Below are 25,505 nucleotides of genomic sequence, written 5' to 3' on the forward strand. Positions count from 1 at the left end.
CTGGGCCCCCTTAGTTTCGTTTGCTAATTTTATTCCACCGGGAGTTACAATGGGATTGCTGGGTTCACAAACTTTTTAAGGTCACTTTTCATGCAATGTGGAGTTGGACCAAGCCAGCAGTGCAAGCACCACCCAATTATCTCCAGCGCTCTGATAACTCTTTTGGTTTAGACAGAGCTGAAGGTTTTTTTTTCCCCCAGTGCTCCAGAAATGATCTCTAGCTCCGCCTTTTTTGCATTACTGTCAAATTGGATGAGCTCTTTCAAAAGGCGGGAAGACATATTTCAAGACCTATGATGGTTCAGGTTGAAATCTGACCATATAAACACTGAAAGGGCCAAGGAAGGAGTGGCCAGGAGGGGAGATCTAAACTCTCCTGACTCATTGTCCATGAAAAGGGGGAAATGAATATGCAAAACTGAGGCCTGTTAAAAAAAGGTGGTGGTTTGTGCGCTGAAGAGTGATTCTTTCCCAATGACAGTGTGCAACTCCTTGTTTATTGTCGCAGCAAGTCCAGATCTGAGCTGTTCAATTTACACGTTAAAAAAAGAGATGGCTTCTGTAGTTGAAACTCCCCCTGGCATGGGAAAGTTAAGCTGCAGTCAATCCGGCCAACACGTCATCACTAGTACTAAGAGTTTGTGTTTGAAACTTCGCTAACAAATCTGATATCAATACCCTTCCATGGCTAGTTGGCTCTACAGGGCAGACAGCAGTAAAAAGGGTAGCTAGGGCTCTGAAGAGACAAGGGGTGAATGCTATATGCAGGAAAGCCAGCCCAAGGCCTATGCCCACATAAGCCTTCAAGAAGCATTTAAATGGAACTTAAATTGTTTGTAGGCTTCATACTGGGGTGAATTCCACCTACTGGGATCAACTCTGTTAGGTAAACAGATGATGTTTTTACATGGTCACTTTTTTGGCTATATCGCCACACCATCTATTATTTGCTCTGCATTCAGTTCATCCTTTTTAACCCATCTTTACAAACCGTTCAGCAGTTAAAGCTAGTTCTATCCCTGAGCGTGTGTATGTATTGCGAGGAGCGGTGCACTTGTTGCCAAATCTGTTCTTTATATGAAACAGTCTAATGTACATCCAGAACTGCTGGGTTCCTCCAAATTACAGCTGGATGCATTTGTGAAACACCGATGAAAATTTTCACGGGTTTTGGTGTTTTTCAGTCAGCTTGACTCAAAATAATCAGCTCCCAAGGAAGACGTTGGTTTATTGATTAAAATAACAACAGAACACGGAGTACGTGAAATCAAATCTAGGAGCAGTGCTCTAAGGAAGCATCTTTGGTCAAATATATTCAGTATTTGTTGGGCTCAATAATGATGATATTTGTAGCTTCCCTGAACCCTGTGTGGTTGAAGAAAGACCCCCCAGCACCAGTGACAAGGGAATAGTCGTGTAAATGACAGATTTCCTTTCCTATTAGGCCTCTGCATTTGGGTGTAGCTCACAGGTAAATTGGAATAAATCCGAATTGATTTTGTATTTGATTTTCATGATTTTCTATGTATTTATTATTTGCATTTGCCTCTGGCAACTATCTATAGTTTCCATCATCCAGGGACTGAAATAGTCTTTCCAACTCTCATTATTTAAGCTACCCAAATGGCTTCTTGAGTCATTTAAAAAAAAAAAAAAGGCACATGAAACATATAAGCCCCAACTGCAGAACCTGCATACCTCTCTGACCCCCATTGCCAACCGCTAAATTCCAATGCTGTTGAAAACATACAGAGATGTGAAAGCTTCAGCCCTTGAGAGACCTCTCCTAACTGTTTAAACTATACAACAGTACCATGAAAGCTTCAGAAAAAAGGACCTTTGACTTCTTATGAATTCCTTTTGCTCTAGCATGTTAAATATATTGATAGTTTTGACAAGTTCATATAGCAGGCAGCATGCTCATTAGACAGGAGCTTCATCTAAGATCTGTTTTGTATGGCAGATACATTTCCCTTGAGCTTCAGTAAGAAGCAATGTTTCAGAGAGGTCTAGGTCAAACCCACTGAATAATGATGTGCAATTGTACTACTAATCAGTTTAGCAAATAGGGCCTAAATCCATCTCTTTTGGGAAAGACCTTGAGCTGATTTTGTTAAAGGAATGGGAGGCTGCCTTGTTATTCAAGAAGAAAGGCTGCCATTTCAAAGAGAGCAAGCACAGGGACTAAAACATACACCGCAGCATTTATTTGTATCTCCATCCTTCCCAATGGACCAAACGGATTTGGAATCAAGCGCACTCAGAACAAATGAAAAATCATCAATGGCTCTTAAGAAAAAAAGTCACATTAGTCAACAGGTCCATGTGCTCCACCAGTGATTCCAGCCTGGAAACCCCATGTGTTCCTTTCCGGTACTCCTATCTCTGCAGCTTCCTCTCAGCTGTCCCCTGACTCTGCTATTCCTCTGACAACCCCCCCCTCCCCTCTCCTCCCCCCCAGCACTCTCCTCATTCAAATCACTGCTTCCTTGGTACGCAAAAGAAACGAGTTTAGAATAATCACAACAGACAAGCAAACAACCTTCTAAAATACCTGGATTTCTCAGGGTAGCCTGGTTTCTAGCCTTGAGTTAGAGACTATTTCAGCTGGTATTGAGGAAAAAGATGGCTTTTATGGTTTGGGACTTGGGAGATCTGGGTTTGATACCTGGTTCTGCCACAGACTTCCTCTGTGACATTGGACAAGTCATTTAAACTCTTCATGCCTCATTTTCCCCATGCATAAAATGGGAATAATAATGCTGCCTTTTCCCCAGCCTTGTCTGTTTGGATTGTAATCTCATTGGGGCCGTGAATGTGTCTGACTCTGTGCATGTACAGCATCTAGCACAATCTCAGTAGTAGCTTTTAGGGGCTACCACAAATCATAAATTCTAATAACACACAGATTGGAAGTGCTTGGGGCCGGCGCTGTCTTTATTACTGTTCAGGTCACAGCCAGGTCCTGTGTTCACTCCTGTACTAAACAAATTATAAATGATACAAATAAATACATTTATTAAGATCTTGAGTGGTCTGGAGAGAAGCACAGATGTTTCAACCAGGGCTTATTTCTACAAACGTGCTCTGAGTTTGGATTTCAGTTGTCTTGGTGGCTGCAAACCTCTGTTTACATGATGCAGCCTGATTCAGGGGATTAGACTCACTGACCAACACCATGTTCCAATTTGGACACCAAAGGGTGGGATTTTTCTAAAGCACTTAAAACAGTTGTCTCCTACTCCCGTTAAAAGCCAGTAAAAGTTGATTTGCTGACTCCCTTAGGCAGTGTGAAAATCTCACCATAAATCCATATTTAGACACCCAAATAAGTGGCTTGATTTATAGGGCTGGCTGGAAAACAACAATTCTGTTTGTGCAGAAAAGGTTGAGGTTTTTGGATTTGTTTTTGTTTTGATATAGAATGAAATTGACATTTTAAAATATTTTGCAAGAAAGATGTGCTCCAGGATAGCTAATAGCTTAGTGGTTAGAGTATGCACCCGCGAGGTAGGCGATCGATGGGTCAAGTTCCCATTTGCTCGATTTGGAGCAGGGACTTAAATCTGAGTCTTTCCCCTCTTGACTGAGTTCCCTAAACACCAGGCTATTGTGGTCTCTCTCTTGGACCAGAAATTCCATCCTGGACCTCAGAAATCTTCTCAATGAAAGTTCTCTTGAACTGTTATGTTTCTGGGGAAAATTTCGGTTTCAACAAAAAAGTCTAATCGAAAAATTTCCACCCACCTTTGCTGATTTTCAGAGTCAGTGAGTCCCCACAGCTCTAAGTAGGGGGAACAAGAAGTCCTAGCAGATTATCCTCATCCAATAGGAGCTGTAGGTCCTCAGCTCTTCTGAAACCCATGTCTAAAGGTACCTAAATACTAATCTTGTTCTAGGTGGATTGTTTTGGGCAGACATATTTGAAAAACTTGGCCGGTGTGCCTTTACAGTGCTATATAAATTATTAGTAATAGCAATACCAATACACAGTGCTGTATAAATGATTAGCCATAGCGAAAAGCAGTGCAAAAATTGTTTATAACGTCAGCAGTTTTAACAAAGGATCATATGGGATAGTTGGCAATGGGGATGTATGCACCCACTTATACCATGTCTGAATTTAGCCCACTGTATTTAAAGAGAAGCCAGCCAGGAAATTTCTTCATTTTTGTTGTTGTTGTTGTTGAAGTGTTACTGTGATGATCATTCTAGGAAAAGTGAATTCATGACAAGCAGAATACGACACGGCTCATTTTAGTAGTCTTAAAAACAAACTGACCCCAAACATGCTCTAACACTTGTTCTGATGGTTAATAAATGCCAAATAAGTAAAGTCAAGATAGGTAAGTGGTGGATTTTGGGCAGAAAACCACAAGCAGTAATTTAAGCACCTATAATGCCAACGTGGGAGAAATGTCACTCATTCTCTGCCTTCTGAATGTTATGCCCAGATATAATATTGGACCACTGGTCCAAAATAAGAACATTCAACCCACTGCTGTTTTGTTGATCACTTGACATTAGCCAGAACATGGATTTCAGAGAGAAAGAACAAGGCCACTCCTTTCCTTCTAGGCACATGGTAATAGAGTTTTATATGATGTTAGATTTAGGACCCAGCCGTCTCTGTTTTTTTCCTGTCCGATTTAATCATAGTCTCCTGTTACAGGAAACTGAGTTCATCTGTCAGATCTCATAAGCCTGCTGTTATGTCACTGCTGCAAAAACAGTGTCTTAAATGACTTATTTAGTACCAAGTCTGCAAAGATAAATAAAGGCGTGTGAATATGTGGGGCAGCTTAATTGGCTTGTGTTGCATAAAATAATTCCCTAGGTCAGGGTTCCAGCGCTGCTGCTGTCATTTCTAAATATTTAACTACACAAGTCTTACCCACATCCACTTAAATCAACCTGTCGCCTTCATGCATCTATACAATGCAGCCCACCGTTGTTTAGTATTGCCTGGCGAAAATACAAGCTTTCAAGGTGCAATGCAGTAGATGCAAAGGGAAAAGAGGAGATCAGTGAAATAGCTGCTGTAAGTAATTAAGTTTATTCTTTAACTTTGTTTATTTGCTATTTCATGAAAGGGACTGTCTGGTGCAAGAACCTGTAACAGGATACTGTGTTTTTCACACTAGGTCACCCATTCAGATCTAGTCCAACAGTTATTTCCACCTGGTGACTGTTCACTGGAGTGAGATATATTGGTGGACAGATGTCAGTCCTTTTTGGACAGATGACTGCAGCTGGTACTAACTGGCGTTCTGGTTGGTAAAGAGACCAAAAACTTGAATAGTCCTGGAGAATAAACTGTCCCCTGTCCTCTGAAGGTGGTCTCATCAGGTCAGGATATAGACTCATCAGCTGGGCATTTAACTGCTGTTCCCCATGTTCTGCCAGAATCCTTTCTAGGGGCCTGATCCAAAGTGGATTCACTTTGACTGTCCTAGAGACTGCAATTTTTTTCATGGACAAATGGCCTTTTTGAATGACTTTTTTCATTTAAAAAATTGTCAACATTTTTCTAAACAAAAAAGTGCCTTTTTTCATCAACAGTGTTACCAAAGCATATTAGAAATGTTTTGATTGGTAGATTTAAAAAGTTGTATACCTAATTTGATAATGTTTGCAGTATTTAAAAGCAAAAAGAAGCCAAAATTTGATTAAAAGCAATTTGAGCATTTCTTTGACCAGCTCTAGAATTAACTGTTTCTCTGGATTTACCTGTCCGTTATGTCATTGTAAAGCATGTGAAGAGAGTCTCTTGAGCAGGAGAAGATTTTAAAAAAAAAAAACGTATCCCTCTGTGAAAGATAATACCCCCTGTGCATCAGTATAGATTAGAGAGGAGAAAAACAGATGTTCTACCCGCCAGTTCCAATTATCATGTCAAGTTTCATCAGAGCATTCATATTACAATCTAGCCTGTTCAAACATCACAAAAGGCAAATAAATGTAATTTGAGGTTTCACTCTGCATAACCCTTGTTTTCCTTTTATTGAAAACAAAAATCAAAAGGAAATTGTGTCACAGAAGCTGCTGGGGCCCATTTTCTGCTTGTTTCCTGTTCAGTGACCCCACAGATGTGTTCATTCCATGCAGGTTCGGCCTTTGAATGAATGCTGCAGCACAGCCATAAATGTTGTGTCATTGGTTACAGACTTCTTCTCTTTGATTCCAGGGTACGCCTGGCAAATCAGGTCCAAGGGGGCAACGAGGTCCAACGGTAATCATGCATTTTTCCTAACAATTCCTTTCAACGGCATGTTTCTAAGATTATACATGTGGGTGGAAGCATTAGGTAGGTGTCCTAATTCTAGTGAAAACCATTAGGAGTTAGGCACCTTTGTGTCTAGAAATCTCCCCATAGTGGAAGACCCAAACCAAAACCCCAGATCTCACTCCTGCAACTGGGGGTGTTAGAAATATAGATCTAGATCTGAATTTTGCAAACCGCTTCCTGTCCATCTGAAAGGCCAACCAAAGCCAAAACCAAAGCCTTAGATTTTAGGAAAGTTTGAAACCCAGGTCTCCAAATGTGGCTCATCTCCACTTAAAAATATAAAACATACACTGGCACCAGGTCCTGAACTAATGTAAATTCTGGTCCTATGGGAGTTTTGCCATTTACTTCAGTGGAGCCAGGCTTTCATCCAGTGTCTTCCGTGGACCTGTGTTGATTGCATCTGCTGAGGATATGAACCAGCTTAATTCCCTCCTTGATTTTTTGACAGTGTCTGTCAAATGGAGATGGGCCAGAACTGGAATATTTTTAGAGTAATTCCTCTCTTTTTCCTTTCCTTCATCTCCCATGAACGTTGGTGGTTTGGGTAGAATGGAACCCAGATCCAAACCATTATAGAGATGTATGTAACTGAATGTAACCTTCTGACCCGAACCCTGCATGTTTTACACATGTGAGCCATTTCATTGAAGTCTCTAGAACTATTCCTGTGAATAAAGTGATCAGGGTTTGGCTCTCTAGTTGATTTTGATGGTTTGGGGGTAGTGGAACCTAGAGCCTGACTTTTGCTTTGGTAAATTGACTACTGAGATTTTACCAAAGCCAAACCTGGTTCCCTGGCCCAGGCTAAGGTTTCTATCTAGCAAAATATTTGAATTCATGAGTCCTCCCATTGACTTCAGTGGGACGACTCATTGGCTTAATGTTACTCACGTGCTTAAGTGCTATGCTAGATCATGGCCTGAGAATCAAAATAGCTCTTGTGCAGCAGGAAGTGCTGAAACGTTTGATGACTTGCTCATTTGTGTCTTTTTAAGGGTCCACGTGGTGAAAGAGGTCCGAGGGGCAGCACTGGAAAGCCTGGCCCTAAGGTAGGTTTTAGGAGCCTTTGAGTGTAATTGAAAATATCATTGTGTTTTAAGAAATAGCTGTGTGTAAAATTCCTGGTCCCGTACTATCCATATTCCTTTCCTCCTGAGAAAATGTTCCACTATGAAAGGCTGGAGTAACTAACAATCATTACCCAACCAAATGTCTCCTGGTTAGAGACTCTGAGACAGGAATCCTGGGTTCTATTCACAGCTCTGCCACCGACCCAAAAATGTGACCTTAGGCAAGTCATGTAAACTGCCTTCGTTTCTCCATCTGTAAATGGGATAATAATTCTCACCTGCCTCACAGGGTTATAGGAAGACTTCATTAATTTGTGTTATTAACTCATGTTGAAATCATTTGAGAGAAGGCTAAATAGAAGTGCTATGTAGTATTATTACTTAATGCTTCTTTACATAATAAGCAGAATTTGTCAGCTAGTCACGTCCGTTATTCCCTGATAAAAGTTCTTAAAAAAACAACACACGAGCATCCTTATTTTGCAGGCTTGAGGTGGGCATAACGCTCCTTAACAACAAAATCAGGCTTCAGATTGTTAGTCCGGACCCCAGACTTCAGCTGGTCTTAAACGCTTTGACTCCTTACCCGACACACGACTGTAAAATGGGTGTAAGGTATCTTGATAGTTATGGACTCCTGAAAATGTGGTGGGGGAAGAGTGTGTGCCTTTCGTGCATGAACTCAATTCCTTCATGAGCTTTTATTCCCATATGGTGAGATGCACCCCCGTGCTGAGGACCAACCCAAATCCCACTTAAGCCTTTCTGTGAGGACTTACGTAGAACTTCAGATGATGCATAGACCTTTTACTGGCCTCTCTACAAAGGAGCAAATTTCACCGTAGGGTAACAGGAACCGATTCAGATGACCACAACTGTATAATTCTTTAAACAAAACAGTGCTGTTGATGAAGATTGATGGTCTGCGATTGGCTGGCGCATGCAATAGGCATTGTTCTCTAAGCCAACCAGGAGTCAGAGGGTCAATTACACCGTGGGCAAGCCACTCTGCTGCGCCAGAATCCGCTAGATAAACTGATTAAGTCAATATCAATCACTCGGCATAATGGAAATAAAGCCTTTGTAATGAAACATTGTCGCAGCAGCACTGGCTGCTTTAAAAATAAACGTCTCGGCTTTGTGTCAACATTAATTTTTGATAAGTACCTCGCCTTTGCCGCAGCATTTATCTCACAGAATGAGACTATTATCTGGTAGAAATCTCCTAAGCTCACTGACATTATCTATTCTATATTTGTATTCAGAAATGCGAGGGTTCGGAGGGAGCCAGCCGGGGGGAGGTGAATCAGTCTGTTGCTCATTTGTCATAGGCCATTGTTTCCAATACAGTATTATTAATAAAGAGGTGGGGAGGATCAGGGACGGAAGCTGAGTGATGGCCCCATTTCGCCTGGTGCCATTTAGGAGCTTTGTGTGAAGTGGCTGAAATGATTGTTAATACCGTGTTTTATTTATTCTTAAAAGGGCAACTCTGGTGGTGATGGGCCCCCTGGTCCTCCTGGCGAAAGGGTAAGATGATCCAGATGTAGCTACAGCGGAAACAATTGAAATGGCTGTTCCTTTAGCAAAGAAGAAAAAGCATGCCTAGAACAGGCCATCTTTAACCACAAAACTGACCTTGAGTCCTGCCAGTACCTACCTGAAACTGGGATCTGTGGACAGCTCACCAAAAGTCATTCAAAAATATGAAATTCTGGTTAAAAATAAGGATGAAATTCCCCCCTGTGCAGGCAGCCAGCACAAAGCCTAGGAACCACTTAAATCCCATTTATCCCTCCAATAGAGGGCTGAAGTGAGACTTCAGTGGTGAATAGTCAGGGTGCCGGACTCTGTAGGGATGAAGGTCACCCATGGTGAAAAGGAAGAGGGAAGAAGAGCTATCCACAGTCATCCATTAACCAAACTGAGCTCTAGTTCTGTGGAGACATGGCACCTCTAGAATTCCTGTGTCCCTTTTCCAAGGGCAAAACAAAATTGCATTAATCTCCTCACATAAAACGATGTCTATATTCTTTAGTTACATACCCCCACATTTGACATTGTGTGTGAGTGAGCGGGGCGGGGAGGGAATTGTTGATGTCCAAAAAAAAAAAGGCAAGAGCCAAACTGAAACCTGTAAACATGCTGAATTACTGGAGCTTAGAAAATATCTATACTCCCCAGTTAAACTGTTGCAGAGGGAAATGGCCCTAGAGTCATCAGACCAATTTGTTTTAGTAAGTCTTTTCATAACGTATTTGAGCTACAGATTTTGGTAACTGCTACCTTCCACATCAATCCTGGTGGGAAAAGATCTCATTGCAGAAATGGGGGGAGGTGATCAATAGGCCTAAAGACTCACTTATCATTTACAGCCTCTTTGGTACTTTTGCCCAGAGGTATTTATTCATTCATGCACTCCCGTTAAGGGATAAGTTTACTCAGTTACTGCATGCATGTTACTGATGTTTCTTTGGTTGCAGGGCTAGTGCTACATGTCTCTTGTCAATTTGCTTTCCAAACTCCTGAACTAGTTCACAGTAAAATGTGTGTTATGTCTAATGCACTTTTACTGGATTGTTTTGCATCCCAGGGACCGCCAGGACCTCAAGGACCAACTGGATTTCCTGGACCAAAAGGCCCCCCTGTAAGTAACACCACTTCCAGAATGAGCAAAGAAATATGCTGGGTGTTTTCCATCCAGCTGCTATCACCATCACCAATTCGGTCTTAGCTTCTTCACTGACCAGTGGTTACATACCCAACGAAAGGCATTTGCGAGGCACCCGTGTTAATAGGGATTTTAACTAACAGCTTGGGATTTTAACTAACCAAACAAGATGCTGCTAGTAATATACAATCCACTCCCTAAGGACTCAATAATGTTTAAAAACCATCAGCCCTCTCTTTGCACCACTGTTACTCCTTCAACAGCGATGTGCCCAGAGAAGCTCTTTTGGGGGTTGATTTCCTTGCTTCTGGTGGAGTCAGGACTATTCTCCACCTTTTGATCAAAAGGAAGACTCTCCATTGGTTTCATCATCTTTGGAGGGTCTGTGAAAAAGGGCCAGCTTTTGCAAGGCTCTGAATGAGCCCAAATCCCATTGAAACAAATGGGAGTTGAGGATACTCAGCATTTTGGAGGACTGGGTCCAAACACATGAGCAGATCTGATTCCATCCGGCGGAGAGCATTGGGACTGCTATATACACACCAACCACTATGGTACAATTTAGCAGGGTACTATTGGAAACCTGTTCAAATTCCTTGTCGTTCTTTTTTTCTTCTTTAGGGTCCATCAGGGAAGGATGGATTGCCCGGTCACCCTGGACAGAGAGGTGAAACTGTAAGTAGCCGGAAACCTGGGGTAGATCATTAGTCCTGAGTCTGTCTCGCTGGTTGGTTCATCTAAACCCTTCTGTGTAGCTGAGGAGATGTTGCCACATGTTTTATTCCAACGGTTTGTGTTTCTTCAACTACATGGGAAGGTCTATGGGAATCAACACCTTTTTGAGCAGGACAGATCAGTCTAATGATGATTTGCAGGAAGGCCACCCATTCTGCTTCTTTCTTTCTCTCTCTTTCTCCCTCCCCTCCCCCCATCACCCTATGTCATGCATAGAGAAGACACCAGCAAACAGATACATTGAGAGCAATCCTTCAGCTCTTACACTTCTATAACTTGCACTTAAATCAATGGAAAATTTGTATGTGTATGAGCTACAGGATCAGGTAAGTGAGTATTGACTTCTGATTAGGACATTTCAACTTCCACTCTAAAAGTGGTAAAAATTTGCTGAGGTCATCTTTGTATCAACAGAATAACACAAGTAAGAAATTATCATTATCATATTGTTGGCACTTGCTTTTATAGTATAGGAAAATGGAGAAAAAGATGCAAAGTCAGACCAGTTGGTTTCCATGCAGTCCCAATGGTCATACTCCCTCTGTAGCTCCAATGATCTACACTTCTGATCTTGCCTTTGCCACTTAAGAGGGGAAAGAGAGTCTATTTCTTTGGACAGCTCTTTGCTGGACTTTTATGGAAACTATCCATGTTCTCTCTCTTTCTCTCATTACTTCCCAAATTTTAAAATGTCTGTGCTCTGATTACATTGTAAAGCTATTCGAGGTCGGTGATATCACAGGTTTTAATTTGAATAGGATTCATCCTTTTCATCAGAGGAAAATATTTAACACTACAGTTGCTTAGCTCAATGGTCAGTTTTCTCAGCACTTCTATCTGTTCTTCCACATAGAACGCTGAGAATAAATTCCACTTTTCCTCCTTAGTACATCACACTATCAGCATGAAGAACTATTGCACAACAATAGGGAATTCCAGTGCAGTTTTGGTTTATGCATATCTGGAGGAAGGCTAGTTGTGGCCAAAATTATTGGCTGTTTGGTTTGCTCATTTTAATCAGGAAGGTGAAATCCTGGCAACATTGAAGTCAATGGGAACTTGGGAACTCAGTAAGAAGTCTGTTTTCTGTACATGCCTGTGTATGCAGCACACTCACATCTACCAGCTTTAGCAGACTAGTAAGAATGGCATCCCCACTGATGCTGCCCTTTATCTAAAGCAACTCAAGGGGACCAGGCAAAGTTTTGCCCAAGCCTTCAAGATAACCATTGCTAAATGTGGCTGTGACTCAAGGAGTGGCTCCTGGCTGTCTAGTTACCCTGTTGTGTATTCTCTCTCTTTATATGCATACCGCTTTATCAATTTTAAAGGATTTTATTGTGCAGATGTAAGCATTGTTTCTCACCAAAGGAGAATGATGAGGCATGAAGAAGGTATGACAATATGGCTGTTTTCTTTGTCCTTTGGGAAAGTTTGCATAAAGGATGTTCTGCAGCAAAAATGTATATTCTTCCAATGTAAATTTTTGGATGCAGTAATTCATAACTTTCTCTTTTGCCTCTTTTGGGTGCCTTTTTTCAGCTGGTGATGATCCAACTCATTTGCTACTGTTATAATTATGCTTCAATCAACATTGCATGCTGCATGCTAGCAGATAGATGGCCGTGTGTTTGGTATTTCATTTACGGGAGAAATAAAACCTCTCTACTGAGCTTTGCATTTTTCTTCACTGCCCTTCCTGGCAGATAAGCTTTAAAAAGGCTTTGCATATTATGCATTTTTCCCCTGACTTATCACAGAAAAGTTTAATTAATTTGCCTGGCATTTGGATAAGCACATCAATGCAAATACTGTGACGTGCAACGCTATACATTTATGACAGTCGTTAAGAGTGGCTTTGTAGTGACAAACATGGTACTTTAGATCAGTAAAGCTATATTCTCAGATTAATGTAAAGGTGAACTGAAAGGTTTTGACCTGCTGAGGTTGGAAGGTGGCATTTAGTTTCTCTGACATCATCAATAATTCCAGGAGGGACACCTGAATTCAAGTACGCTGCAGTCTTTATTCTGCTTGCATCTGATGTCATCAGCTGTTGTAGAAAAAACCAACAGAGCATCACAGTCCATGCTTGGCATGTAAATAAAGGAACAATTGGCTTTCAACTAACTTGTTCAAAACCTTATTTATCTGTAGTTTTCTTCATCTTATTCTGCTGATGATTTGCCTATACTAGGCAATTGCTTTGAGAAAAAAACATTTCAATTCACCTTTGACTGGAACAAGCCCCTCAGGTTTAATGTTTGTTGTATACTCTGCTAGGGGATCAAACATACAAGTCATGCAAGGGCCAGTCTGCAGAAGTAACTTCCAATGTTGTGCCTTTAGTTATACAAGCACAAATTCTTGCAGGCCCATTTTTATAACTCATACACCAGCTCTTGCTACCATTCAATATATACTGTACACTAAACTGGCAAGCACAGTGCTTGAAATCACGGTGCTTGAATTCTCACTATTAATGCACTGGACCAAATCTATATTATTAAACTAATTCAGATAACTTGTTTTCATTGTTGGTCTGTTTCCTTATGCCGTTATGAGAAAGGGATGGGGAGTAGGAGGAGACGAACAGAAAAACAGATGAAATAATGGTTCCAAACTGGTAGCTGGGCTGGAGCCTTCTATACCTGCATGCAAGAGATCCCAGTTAGTAGGGTCCATAGTCCACTTCCCTTTCAGTCCTGCATGCATTAGGGATGCTGAAGCATCTTTGGATACTTGGTCATGATGTCAGGTTTATAATTTGAGGCGTATAAAGTGGAGAGAATCATAGGGATCCTTGTTCAAGTTTCAGGCAGGGACCTGGAGAAAACTCTTCTTCTTACTCAAAAAAAAATAAATAAATGTAGAGATGGCTGAAATATTTTGCATTTTCCAAAATTCGGTGATTTTTATTTTTTGTGGAAAATGCTCACCATTTTCCCATAACTGCACCACACATTCTGTGATCTGCAAGCATCTAGAGTTGTGCTCAGTAGCTTTCTAGCATGTCAGAGTAGTGTTGGTTTAAAACATATTTATCCATCTTCTGTGGCAGACGGAAGCTCCATCTAAGACCCTTAAAAATAATGTTGATTAATCACAAATGCAGGCCTCAGAATAAATGTCAGTTGTGCATCCTCTGAAGAATTACCGAGGTACCTTGTGACCTAGGAAATCTCAGAAACAGTCTTGATGGCTACAGTACATATTTGCTCCTTAAATAACAACTTAAATCATTTGCTCTTAGTGTGAATAACTCGCGTTGAGGTCAGTGGAGTTATTTGTATCATATACTCTGTCCTGTGTCAATAGAAGTTACTTGCATGCACATGCAACACGTGACATTGTGGATTAGGAGTTTTTTAAAGTATGCTTCAGAGCTGAGCTGTATTAATTTTGCTGAACAAGGGCCTTCAAAATTTGTGAATTTGGTACTGCTCGCCTGTAGAGCCCACAAGAGAGTAAGTGTCCAAGAATACCTCTGCATCTATGAAAGGAGAGAAGAATGTTTTCGCAATTTTTCAAGGGACTGCATTAAACAGCTTCAACTGGAAGCTGCCAAGATTTCCATATATAATTTCAGAAAGACACAAAGAGAAATGTGTTTATGGTTTGTTTGCAACAAATGTTGATTAAAAAAAGGTAAATAGCATTTGGAAACTCAAACGCCACATCCTTGTGCTACTCGGTTAGAACCAGGAAGTGAAACTGACTGTATGCGGAAAGTGAAAGGCAGCAGTCCAGTCTCAAAGCTGGGACTGAGTGAAGCACAAAACAGAAACCAACAGCATAAGAAATAGGAATAAAGGGAATTAGATTTTTAAAATTCCTTCAACTTTAATAATCTCACGTGTTATTGCGAAGACCGATAAAGATTTCTTTTTTAATATCTCCGCCAGGTTCACAGATTCTAGGAAAAGTGTTTTACAAATATATATGTCAGGACAGATCCTCAGATGGGGTAAATCAGCGTAGTGCCATTGAAATAATAAAACTCTGCTGATTTCTGCCCACTGAGGATTTGCCCTGTATATTATAAACAACTAGTTCCTTTACTGAGTGTTTCCCCTGGGAATTACAGCCATAGCTGAAAGGGTTTGATATTCTCTTTTTTCTTGTTTTGCCCCTATGAATAAATAGAAAGAGATTTCCCATCTCCTGTTTGATTTCCTCCTTTTATTGTCTTTGGGGATTTCCATTCTTTTATAGTCGATAGAAAGTTTTATCAGAGCACGCTGAGCTTGATACACTCAAGTAGCATGCTGAGATTCTTGTATTACGATGTCTTGTGGCTAATCATGATTCATTTTTCTTTTTAAAACAGGGTTTCCAAGGCAAGACAGGTCCTCCAGGCCCTCCAGGTGTTGTTGGCCCGCAGGTAAGAAATGAACGCAGCATTCACAGCGGTCCTGCCCTGCTCACACCTGTTGACAAACCACATCAGACAATAGACACTCTTGTAATAGGACGATGAATAGAACATACAGACCAGAGGCTGGGATTTTCAAAGTGGGGCTACGGAACAGCGATAAGTATTTGGCATCTTTATGTTCCTGGTCAGAGATGGTAGTGAACACCCAAACCTCTCTTTTTTTCATTGTGTGTTAAATTTAACTCTGAAGTTTTCACTCACCAACTGAATCTGTCAAGGCATTATATATCTCTCAGGATAGAGCTTTTAGGAGAAACTTCCCTCGAAGTCCTGGGAAGTCATCATGCTCTCATTCTGCTCAGTGAAGTGACTAAAGATTTGCACCTGTATAACGGAGAGTAAAAGTCCTGGCTCTGATTTTCCTAATGCTGCTGTAAAATAGGTAATGCCTCTGAAATTAGTGGAATTACACTGGTTTAAAAATTGGTGTAAGATCACAATCGGGCCCAAAATTTGATCCATTTGGCGTCCTGCCTCCAGTTATAATAGACCATATTGGTTAAGTAACCAAAGCTATAAAAGCAATATTGAATGGCTACACAAAGAATGGCCACACTGGTACATTTCATGGCAATGCAACATTTCTGTTAAATGTCATCATAAGGAAATGCATCACTATTTAATGTATTCTTAAAACACTGCCGGAGTCTACAAAACCCTTTCAGCCCCAGTGAAGTCAGTGTGGCTACCTACTTGAATAAGTGTGTGCTGGATCAGTCTCTATAATACCATTTTTATTGCTAAGGTTTTAGAATGAATGGGGACTGATTATATACAAATTCTCCTTGCTTTGATTACATGGGAAGGTGTTCACTGTTTAATTACATAGTAATTAACATGTCCGCTCAGATTAATGGCAAAGTTCAATATTAAAGGGCAAATATATGATCATTTCCATCTTTTAAAACATAAATTTGATTGCGTGGCAATTGCATTTGGATCTATTAAGTATAATTAGTGTAATATGCAGGACTGTGGCATCACTGTTTATTATTCAACCTACAATAAGTGTCACCCTGCAATTTATCAAGACACACACAATTCCCTTACAATTACATGGTAAAATTCAAAGTAAATACATGATTCTATGTGAATCATATGTTATCAAATACCATAATTAAAAGATTAATTACCACCAAGTAACATTTTTCTTCATATCAGAATCTACCTTACGACAGAAATTCCAGGATAATTCCTGTGTTGTGTTCTATTCTATATCGGTTGTTATACCATGCTCATCACCATTAGTCCCCATGTATAGTACTTAGGTGATCAATAATTATCTCATGTAGTCATAAAGTTAATCAATTATTTATGCCCAGTACAAGAAAGACATGGCAGGTTATAGTGCACTTTGGAAACGTTCCAATAAAACCTTAAGCATAATAATAATGTTGCACATTTATACAGCTACTTTCATTCTGAAGGATCCTACCCCACCTAACAAACCGATATACAAACTGTGTAGAGATGCAGTTTTATCCTACACTGGAATGAAGTCCCTTCCGAAGTAAAATTGAGTGTCTTATTAACAGTGCACGGTGATGCTGTTAGGACAATGAAGTGAAGAAAACGTTGTATCCAGTGGAAACTTCAAGGGGAATTTAGATAGAACGAAATTGCCTTTTTTGGATAACAAAACAAGTATGTAACTGAAAATAAGACAAATGGTAGCTGTCCATTGTGGTCAATAAAAATACTACACCTGAGCAAAACCAAGTAGGAGCGATATGAGCCTTCCTGAGGTTTCATTTCTAACGTGGGTGCTTGAGTAATAAGACGTTGATGTGGTGTGACCCCTCTGACCTAGCTTAGGTGATCTCTAAGAGGAATGCTCCATGCATTTGATATGATGGGTTTCAGTTTTGGGTGGTAAAAGTGGCCTGAATGAATTCGGTGACCTTTCAGTGCACTTGTTTCAGTGTTATAGGCCCAGGTAATGGAAATGCTGCCTTAGTGAATTAAAAGTGGCAGCTGTGGTGGGAGAACAAAAGACACACACTAGTAACGACAGAGTTCATCTGATTGTGTTTATTGAAGAACTCCAAGGAAATTAGCTTCCCATTTACATTGCCTTCCCGAAGAGTGCCCTAGCCTCCCCCTCAAACATCGCTGGCAGAAGAAAAAGCGTCTGAAAGGGGATCCACATTTCTTACAGAGATAAGCCGTGCTTGGGCATCAGCATCTGCAGCTTTTCAGTCATCAGTGAGGGTTGCCAGATTTAACTAGGGCCGTCCTAAGAGTCACTGGAGTTGCTGGAGACTGGCCTCATTCGCAGTGCCAGCGAGCTTGACAGCAGGCTCAGTCCTAGCACCTCTGGGGGTGGGTATTAGCAGGTAGGCAGGAAAGGGCTGCCCATTAAAGAGGGTGGATGGGTACAGCTGTGAATGGCATTCACTGATCTACAGACTTTTCTCATTCTTTGTCTCTCTAGTATCGAACTCTTCCCTCAGTATCTCTTGGTCTTTTCTTAGGGTCCTACTGGAGAGACGGGTCCAATGGGTGAGCGTGGGCATCCAGGTCCACCGGGTCCACCAGGTGAGCAGGGTCTACCTGGCCTGGCTGGAAAGGAAGGAACCAAGGTACATTGTTGGTACATTTGATCTGACTTCATATTCATTCAGAGCTCAGGTATGCATTGGAGCATGATGTTCAGGCAACAGGGATGGAGGAGAGGACCAGTTCTGGTTAGAATCAGGCTCATTTATTCTGTCTGAGTAATGACTGACCCCTGGGGGTCTGACTGGATAACACTGAGAGGATAACACTGAGAGGATAACACTGAGAGAAGTACTGGCTTCTTGTTTTCAGGTATGATTTGTATCTGCCATTGTGCTGGGGATGCAAGTCTAAATGCATACACCTCTAGCAACCTGGCTGCGGGTGCAGACTAGGTCCTGAGAGCTGAACTGACTGAGATTTGCATTACAATGCTCTTTGGCATGAGCGGATCTGAGAACCTCCCCCTTTGTGAGCAAACCGTAGAGGGTTACATTTCTATTTGTATGAAGTTGGGATGGGCCCAAGCCAGCAACCCCAAACTGTACCACCTGTCCCCCACCTCCAAACTTTTGAGTGGCTGGACATGAACCTGGATCAGAATTGCACTGTGAACACCTCTCTTGAGAACGAGCTAAACCAGAACTAGGGACCTGAACATGCCCTGAACTTTAGGAACTTTAGGAGCACAGATATTCAGAATACAGATCCCACATCCAAACCTGGATCTGAACTCTGCAGCTCCATCCCTGTCAGTGGCTTCTGGAGACAATTACTAGGTGCTTCAGCTATTCATGTTTAACAAGAGGCCAATGTGACACGCTGCTGATCAGTTGATCCTGTAGTCAGGGGGAATGTAGATAGATCCTAGGCTGGTCGGATGAAGAGATCAGCTTCAGAGCAGAAGCTTAGTGTTTCAAATCCTCACAAGAGTTTGTATATCATTACACCCTGGCCAAAGGAGCCAGGCTGTTACTGATTCCAAAGTTTCTAAACTATTAACCTTTCCCGTCACAGGGTGACCCGGGACCTGCCGGCCTTCCAGGAAAAGACGGCCCTCCTGGCTTACGAGGCTTCCCCGGTGAAAGAGGTCTCCCTGGCCCAGTTGTAAGTAAAAGCTCCTCTTGTCCTTCCCACTGGAGTGATGCAATACATAGTGTTCTGTGATGCAATATACAGTACCTCATATTTTCCAACGAATGACACTGTTTCTTCTCTCTTTTTGGTTGCAGGGAGCTCTTGGGCTGAAAGGCAGTGAAGGTCCCCCTGGTCCACCAGGACCAGCAGTAAGTATTGGCTCTTTATCATTTATTGGCACTATCTAGTACATTACAGGCCTAATAAGTAACTACTAAGGCCTAATCACTGTTCACAAGCAGTTACCCATTGTCCCTTTTGGTGTTAAGTAATCAGTATTTGAGTATCACTTTATTTTACGAGACACATGTATAACAGTTCGGTCACTGTCCTATAACTCTGTTGACCATACATGGTGTGCTGAGGGGACGAGATGGCTCAGGGCATTGGCAACCTGGAGAATGAGCCTTTAGTTCTTCTTCGAGTGCTTGCTCATGTCCATTCACATTAGGTGTGTGTGCTCGCCACATGCACCGGTGCCAGAAGTTTTTCCCTCAGCAGTATCCGTAGGGGAGCGGCTCTGGCGCCATCTGGAGTGGCGCCCGCATGGCACGGTATAAGAGGCGCTGCCAGCTCCCCCCACCCTCAGTTCCTTCTTGCCACCAGTGACGGTGCACGGAACGTTCGCTGCTCTTACTAGCATTGCTTAGGCTTCATTCGTACGAACTAGAGTTCTTGTAAAGTTAGTGTACATAGCTACAAACAGTCCTGTGGCACCTTATAGACTAACAGATGTATTGGAGCATGAGCTTTCTCCAATACGTCTGTTAGTCTAGAAGGTGCCACAGGACTCTTTGTCCTTGCCTGGAAGCCTGGACACAGAGGCGGGCCTTCATCAGCATTGCCAGTGTAGACTAGCCCTTAGTCACCAGCTTGAAGCCCCCCCAGGTTTTTGCCCACTGAAAGCTGTCCCAGCTGAGATTCCCTGTTCAGAGCAGCCCTTCCAGAAGAGAATATTCATCATTAAACCCTTATTGCTCTGCTACATTAGCAGTAAAGTGGCTTGGGCACTCGTTCCAAGCTTGGATCATGTTTACCCAGCAACTGAGCTCCAGTGCCATCCAGAGAAGAACCCAGCCATTCCAGTGATTTTAATTAAAATAAAAATAGGCAGGATCCCTCGGGCATATAGTGCAGGATTATTGCATGGCAGTCACACCATCACACTCTCTCTTTTACCGGCTGACTTTTGCACTTAATCCATGTTCTACGTCCTAATTTTTTAATTTTTCTCCCTCTGTTATTTTTCATACATGTGATGCCTAATGGCTGTTCCATTCTCCTCCCCCGCCAACAGGGTTCTCCTGGTGAGAGAGGTCCAGCTGGGGCAGCTGGCCCAATTGGTTTACCAGGAAGACCTGGACCCCAAGGACCTGCAGGACCTGCTGGAGAAAAGGGTGCCCCAGTAAGTATTGTATCCAAGTTAGAATGGGTGAAATATGCCTCAGTGTATGTGTGTGTGTGTTTGTGCTTATGCGCCCCTGTGGAAATGCCATGGCAGACACAGTTGGGGCTAATTCTCTGATTCTATGTTTTTCACGTCGTCTATGAGCCACTTATCCCTTCTCCTAAAACCCCGGGCACAGTTAGCTTCCCTGAAGGCAGCAAACATGTTTCAATCCACGGCAGTTATAAAAAAGAAAATCGAACCGACCTTTTCAACTGCTTCCCAACTCCGTACCAAGGAGGGATTTCTCTAAAGTTGTATTCTGGGAGACTTAGTAAGTGCTAACTGGTTCTTTTAATATTTTCTCCAGACGGGTGCAAGCAGGAGGGTAGGCCTGTGTATAGTAAATCCTGGATGACTCAGTGCTAGATGAAAGTCAAGTTGTTTTCTTTTGTCCGCAGCCTGGCCAGCTTTTCAAATCGAAATCCTGCGGTGTGGGTGTTGGCAGATTTTGCCATTGTAAGCCCAGGCACTGGAACTGCCACTGTCTGTGCTGTGCGTAAGAATAAACAAGTGAGGCAAGCACAGGCAAACGAGAAAGGCAGACACATTCCCCTCAGAGCAAGTTGCTTTAGGGAACCATCTTTGACGATTCTTTTCATTCGACTGGAGATGTAGGTCTCTGTTGAAGTCGATGGGAGTTTTGTCATTGACTTCTAGGAGAACAAAGCTATGCCAGCGGAGACCGCTTTTGAAAATCTCACCTGTACTGTAGTGGAAGTATTGTCTGTCTCTCCACTTCCCTTAACCATGTTAGACTGATGCTACAGGTGAGCCCTGCAGCGGGAATGTGATCTTGCAACGCCCTGTTGAATGTCTGTTCTACAGAACGTGTGTATGGACCAAAGGGCAGAAATGGCTTCAAGCAGAGAGAGAGGGTGTGTGGACTCTATTCTCAAAACAGGTGGTGGAGGTTGAAATGACAGGGCATAACTCTTCTTGGTGAAAAGCACTCTTAGGATGGGCACCTGGGCAGTTCATTTCACCCTCAGCATTAGACATGAGAACCAAACCACGGCATCTTTAATGTAGATGTTTTCTTTTCTTCCTTTTTCCTTGTGTCTTTGTATTTCCTTCTCTTTTAAGACATGCAAAAAAAATCTTCTATTAGAGTCTGAACCTGAAGAAGGAGGAAGATAATTGTTGCAATCTACAAAATAGTACAGCACTGATAGTGTTCTGTTTGGATAAGTACAGACCTGAATGTGTGCTAATGTACCTTAAACAAAAATGTATATAACTGAATAAGTCACCTTACAATTATGGTGGTGTAGGTAGAACATAAGAATGGTAATATTGGGTCAGACCAATGGTGCATCTAGCCCAGTATCCTGTCTCCCGACAGTGGCCAATGCCAGGTGCCCCAGAGGGAATGAACAGAACAGGTAATCATCAAGTGATCCATCCCCTGTCGTCCAGTCCCAGGTTCTGGCAATCAGGATAGGGACACCTAGAGCATGGGTTGCATCCCTGACTATCTTGGCTAATAGCCATTGATGGGCCTATCCATCATGAACATATCTAGGTAGGCAATCAAAGTAGCAACAACTGGTTTCGTTATGAAAAGAGTGGCCAAGAATGGTCTAAAAATCCGAAGCCCTACTGTCTTGTAGCCCGGATCTTCCTCCTTCCATCTGTCTTATACATTTAGTGGTCATCTTCAAATAGCTTATGGTGCCATGAGAGCCATAGCTGCAGACTGTTGAGCTGCCCAGAATGTATCTCCATATGGGGGCTGAGGGTTTGGATGCCTGCAGCAGTGAGCTGATGCTGCTTGGTGCTAACACTTCCCCAAGCTAAACAGTGCTTGGACAACTGTCTGCTACTTCCATACAACATGTTCATCTCAAAACTATGCTAAAGCTGGTCCAGAAGAACCAACTGGGATTATCATTCTTATCGGTGAAAGGTCAACTGGGATTATCATTCTTATCGTTGAAAGGACAATGCCTCCTTGTGCCATAGGGACTACTAAAATCCATTTCTGGAAGGAATAACTATCCTCTTCCAGATATCCCAGCAATAGTTCTTTCACTGTCCCTGCCTGGAAAGCTTAGTCCATATGTCTGTGAACCAGGATCCCAAATCCAGTTGAGGTCTTTGGGTGCTGCTGTATTATAAATATATGAGATCATAGTAATGGTGGGTTGTTTAAAACAGTCCACTTTGATGTCAAATGTTGAGTTATGATTCAAAAATTGCACTTTTTCTATGGAGTGAGGAGGGAAAAATGCTCAGGAATAGATATTTGCTTAGATCCTACAGTGTTGGTCCTCAGTGTAAGAATTTACCTGATAGATGGGTGGGAAAGTAGATACATAGACAGAGACCTGAAGTGGACTCTGGCTGTGCTCCTGCAATATATTACTTTGTGCATCCACAGGCCAGAGAAAACCAGCAGCTCTTTCATTCTGCAGGAATATCTCGTATCATTCCATGTGAGAACTGGAGAGTGTGGAGTTCATTATTTAAAAGCGTAGCTCTGTGTGTCTCCTTTGGAAGAAGGCTATTTGCCTAGCTCATGCCAAGCCTAAGCTGCTGTGTGGATGTATATCACTGACTGTTTGCTTTTGAATCATGCTCATCACAGTCAGCCTCACGTCCGGGGAAATGGCCAAATGCTGGCCTCGGAGATTTCAGACAGAAGTAGGACATTTGTGTTGATTTATTTGTGTTATTAAAGATGATATTCTCCCCACTGATTCCTGCATTTGATAGTTTATTGAAAGCTTTAGCAGATAGTCCTGAGGCAAGAATTTCCTCTTGAAACAGCTTTATGAACATCTATGCTGCAAAGTATATATATAACGTGTTATTGGAGAGATGAATATGCAATTTATCTGGCATCTAGTCATTTACAGCAGGGTTCAGACACAATTAAATTTTGTGCTGGGGAAGTGGAGAACATCAACTCTTCAGCTCATATAAACAAAAGCGAATTCAACTGATGACTCTGTCTGAAGGATACAAAAAAGTAAATATTTAAGCGGGAAGCCAGCAGTGGTTGCCTTATTCACTGAAAGTATTTTTCAGTAGTTCATAAAACACAGGAAAGAATAGGTCAATGGCTCTGGTCCTGAAGAAAAAAGGAATTCTATCTATTCCATATACAGAACTAGCATTTACTCTTCATTAATTAGAGTAGGAATTGGTACCAATAAGATCTGGCTCTTGGAAATGACAAATGGGTGAATAAGTTTTGTTCATCACTCAGAGAATGAGACAGGATAGAAGAGTCAAGATAAAATGGTATGATACCATAAAAGTAGCAAAATCTTTGTATTCACAGTCAGATACACTTTTTCCTTTCTTTATCTTTTGAGATGGAAATTATGGCTGGCTTATGACAGTGAGCCTTACCGACCTATAAAATGTCTGCCAGATACCGGTTCTATTATATACATGCAAACACAAGTAAAGGTTATTGCCTGATGATAAGCAGTGAAGTTAATGGGATTGTATGTTTGAATCAGAGGATGGAAGAGAGCATTGTTTAACATGCCTGTTCACGGTACCTCCAGGGTGAGAAAGGTCCGCAAGGCCCAGCCGGTCGTGATGGTATTCAAGGTCCAGTTGGACTCCCAGGCCCAGCAGGTCCTGTTGGCCCCCCAGGAGAAGACGGGGATAAGGTGAGAAAAATCTTCTCTCAAGTACACTTCTACTCCAAGAAGCACCCATGCAAAATGTCCCCTACCCATTTGGAAGACCTGTTCCTTCTGTGTATTTGGAGCCAGATCTGCTCCATTTAGTGACATAATTACATTTTTACTGCTTTTTACGTCCCGTTAGCCCTGCAGAGTCAGTAGAGCTGAGACAGAATTGGCTGGATTCTATTCCTCATCAACAAAACTATGAATTAAGTTCCAGTCAGCTACTCTCCTGTGAGCCTATTCTACTTGGCATTGCTCCAGTTTGCTATCTTTTCCAAAATTAATTACATTTCCCCAACACCTACAATAAGCCCCTTTGGACAGCAGGATATTCAGAGATGGTTAGCACGTAAATATGTCTCTCGCTTTCCCTTTTTCCACCAACAAGGTTAGCATAATGATACCTTTGGTATCTATCGGCAGGTGAGAAAAGATTTTAAAAAAGGTTTCAAAAAAACAGATTGCACCCTGGGGGCGCGATCCTGCCTCCCTTCCCATAACTCCCCTGGGAAGTTCTATGGGAGTTGCCTTCTCCGGGATCAGGCCGCAGACATGCTACATTGTAGGGGGAAATGTCATTGGACTATGTAGATACACAAGTAGTCACTGAGCTCTGGACAGATTTGTACACATTTGTGTCCAACAGGGCGAGATTGGAGAACCAGGCCAGAAAGGAAGCAAGGGTGACAAAGGCGAACAGGTAAGCTGGAACTTTGTTATATAAAAAGATGAGCCTTTTTGTATTTCACAATCCCTTTTGTCCTCCACATGGGTGTGGAGTCCTAGACAATATCTTTGGCAGCAGCTAGTCTGGTGGGACCTCTGCAAGATGGTTATTTTCCATTATTTGATGGAAATATAAAACTAAGTATTTAATTATAATTTCCTCTGTATTTACCCTTTTTTTTTTACACGTATTGTAATGTGAAAAGGAAAAAGTAAAGGTTAAAAGGTAGAGTGTATAAAACTAATTTGACCCGTATTAATGTATGAAACAGAGACTTGGCCAGCTACAAGAAAGGAAATCAGTATGCTCTCTGCTATGGAAATGATGTTGTTGAGGTGGTCAAATGATTGGACACTCCATGACAGGAAATGTAATGAGGTTATAATGGGCCTAAAGTTGAGGGAGGACAGGCTACATTGCTATGGGCATGTCCAGCAGAGATCTAAGAGCTTGCATTGATTGGGGATGAAAGATGACAAAGGGCGTGATGAAAGCTCCTACATGGACAGGATATCAGTGAACCTCAGAGAGACCTATCTGCACGACAGCTTGGTATATGATCATGTGTTATGGAATAAGGCTATAAATGTCACCAACCCCAAATAAGGGAGAGGCAAGAAAGAAGGAGATTGGAATGTAAAAAGAAAAATACAGTGGAGGGTCTTCCAGTGAAATAAATTTAAATGGGCCTCGTATAATGCCCCCTTATTTTAACATTGCAGAAACAGCCCCATCATTACTACAGCAGGAGTAGCCCCTATAGTTGAAGTGGCATATTCATTTGGACCCCTCTTTTCAGTTGTTCATAGGCACAGATATACTGGGGGGCAGAGATAAGA

At 42.0% G+C, this 25,505-nt stretch overlaps 1 protein-coding gene across 2 annotated transcripts in view; it reads left to right on the forward strand.

The window, feature by feature from the left end:
• The window catches only part of COL5A1 (collagen type V alpha 1 chain), a 249,877-nt gene that overhangs the window by 194,569 nt on the left and 29,803 nt on the right, over nt 1-25,505 (forward strand). For both annotated transcript variants that reach the window (XM_034752172.1, XM_034752171.1), the window contains exons 33-44: nt 6,188-6,232; nt 7,288-7,341; nt 8,848-8,892; nt 9,956-10,009; nt 10,655-10,708; nt 15,099-15,152; nt 17,681-17,788; nt 18,723-18,812; nt 18,938-18,991; nt 20,140-20,247; nt 23,811-23,918; nt 24,586-24,639. In XM_034752172.1, coding sequence (XP_034608063.1) covers nt 6,188-6,232; nt 7,288-7,341; nt 8,848-8,892; nt 9,956-10,009; nt 10,655-10,708; nt 15,099-15,152; nt 17,681-17,788; nt 18,723-18,812; nt 18,938-18,991; nt 20,140-20,247; nt 23,811-23,918; nt 24,586-24,639 — 828 coding nt within the window. The remainder of the gene's footprint in view (nt 1-6,187; nt 6,233-7,287; nt 7,342-8,847; nt 8,893-9,955; nt 10,010-10,654; nt 10,709-15,098; nt 15,153-17,680; nt 17,789-18,722; nt 18,813-18,937; nt 18,992-20,139; nt 20,248-23,810; nt 23,919-24,585; nt 24,640-25,505) is intronic.

Source organism: Trachemys scripta, chromosome 17 (assembly GCF_013100865.1).
Source record: "Trachemys scripta elegans isolate TJP31775 chromosome 17, CAS_Tse_1.0, whole genome shotgun sequence".
NCBI classification, from domain to species: domain Eukaryota; kingdom Metazoa; phylum Chordata; order Testudines; family Emydidae; genus Trachemys; species Trachemys scripta.